A 2,178-nucleotide genomic window follows, 5' to 3' on the forward strand; every position below is an offset into this window, starting at 1 on the left:
ATATATATATATATATATAAAATCACATCACTTTGTACCCCCAACGTGAAAACATTTTAACTTAACTTTAAAATGTTTTGTCAGAAAATAAAATCTAAAAGGAGAAAAAAGGATTTTGTTAGAACAAACATTTCACATTATAACACAACAGGTTATTTTTCTTCTTCTTTTGGCAGCATTATGCTTCCATAAAACTGTCCACTTTTCACTGTCCACTTTTAAAGCTCGTCTTAAAACCCATCTATATTACTTGGCTTTCAACACCAGCGGGATTTAGTTTTAAATTGTATGTTTTTTTTTTTTAAACCGTTTTTAATCACTTTTTTTATTATGTTGTTGTTTTAATGTACAGCACTTTGTATCAGCTGTGGTTGTTTTAAAGTGCTTTATAAATAAAGTTGATATGGTATGGTATAAAAAACCCATTAAGAAGTATTTACAGTGGCACGATCATGTGTGGTGGAATGGATTTTCAAAACTGCGTTGCTGGATCCCATTCAGATATGCCTGTCAGTTTTATTTTAGGGAGAAAAAGCCAAAAAAATTACTAAAATATTGTTTTATTAGTTTTAATTTTTAGTCGAGTTGAAATGATTTAAAGATTATTAAATTTTAGTTGGTAATTATTGGACGTACACTCCAAACGTTTTGGAAACTAGAAGAAGGTTGATGGTTGTAGACGTGGGATTCCAAAAATATAAAACAAGGTTTTACAACTGCTCGTCTGGCAGATTATAATGTAGAAAAGCATTTATTTAACTGCTGTAAGTAATTAATAAACTCCAGTGTCATCAGCTGAGTGAAGCATGTCATTGGTTTCGTTCCACCATCTCAAACCTCAAACATGTGAGGTCAAACCAAAGTGACGAACACTAACTCTGATTCTGTGTTCTAACTGCAAACACAAAAACAGCATCTCATGATTGCCTCTCTGGTTCCAGTGGTCCTGCAGGCCTGTGCTCTGGTCCTCTACCCCATCAAGTTCATCGACGGAACCGTTCGGGAGACCTATCACGAGTTCAACTGGGGCTACGGGCTCGGCTGGGGGGCCACCATCTTCATGCTGGGCGGAGGGATCCTCTTCTGCCTGCGGACGGATATTTACGAAGACGCTATGTATTAATCAGCTGCAGATAAACCCGCAGAGACATTTCTTCACTCTGCTGCACACGGCCTGTATGTGTACTCACACATCTTGTTTTATTTTCCTTCTGTCTCGCTCTGTTATTTTTAGACCGGTTTTAAAGGCCTCATTTAGGGTCAGAGCGGTGTGAGTGGAATGCCACCCCCCACCCGCCACCTCGCTCAGTCCAGCTGGTATCCGGGGGGCGGGGGGTGAGGTAGCAGCTCTAAAGCACAGAGTTTTCTGGACAGGCTCGAGGCACCATTGCTGGACGTTTCCACTGCCCTGGATGTGTTTTGTTAAACAGAAACGGACCTGAGTGTGCTGCGGGTCATTATGTACCAGGACTGACTCACCTCCACACTTTGTTTTTTTTAGTGTTTTTATAGCTTTTTATGAAGTTGAGCTTTTTAATAATGTATTTATAGCACATTTTTTTCACCACCTTTGCAATGAAAGCATGAACATGGCTAGTATGTAAATAGACTGACTTTGATATTTACTATCAAGTGAAAGTTTTTTTTTATTTTAAAAAACTACTTTTAGTTTGTCTCATGAAAACTGTAAATGTGTACAAATGATTTCTTTAYGATGGATGTTCTGAATAAACAACACTAGTTTTGAGAGAATTATGTGTATTTTGTTAATCCAAACCTTAGAATTGACTTTTATAGGCATTTATAGGCTTATTATAGAGCTACCACCARGCTAGCTTGTAGATCAGGGATGGATGGGGCCAAAATCTTTTGTTGACACTATCAGTGTCAAATGAATACAAAGAGTTTGACGTAAACAAAACATAATTTAGCGAGCTAAGACGCAAYGATATAAGACACCTTGAGTGCAGATACCTACGTGGTTGTGGATTGAGTGAAAAGTCACTTGTTTATGTGCAGCTTCAGCAACCTTCTCATATTTAGCTTTGTGCAGCATGTGGTGACTTACATTAAAATCATTCTTGGCAGACTACCTGGAAATTCTGTGAATAGTAAAAACAATTGCTTTTAATTTGTAATATTTTTATTTTATTTTAAAAAGCACTTTTCATAGAGCTG

At 37.2% G+C, this 2,178-nt stretch overlaps 1 protein-coding gene across 1 annotated transcript in view; it reads left to right on the top strand.

The window, feature by feature from the left end:
* LOC106526152 (transmembrane protein 47) overlaps window positions 1-1,752 on the top strand; it is a 10,312-nt gene extending 8,560 nt beyond the window's left edge. The window contains exon 3 of the mRNA XM_014020659.1: window positions 942-1,752. Coding sequence (XP_013876113.1) covers window positions 942-1,123 — 182 coding nt within the window. The 3' untranslated portion in view covers window positions 1,124-1,752. The remainder of the gene's footprint in view (window positions 1-941) is intronic.
* Window positions 1,753-2,178: the final 426 nt, after the last annotated feature.

The sequence above is a fragment of the Austrofundulus limnaeus genome, unplaced genomic scaffold (assembly GCF_001266775.1).
Source record: "Austrofundulus limnaeus strain Quisiro unplaced genomic scaffold, Austrofundulus_limnaeus-1.0 Scaffold261, whole genome shotgun sequence".
NCBI classification, from domain to species: Eukaryota; Metazoa; Chordata; class Actinopteri; order Cyprinodontiformes; family Rivulidae; genus Austrofundulus; species Austrofundulus limnaeus.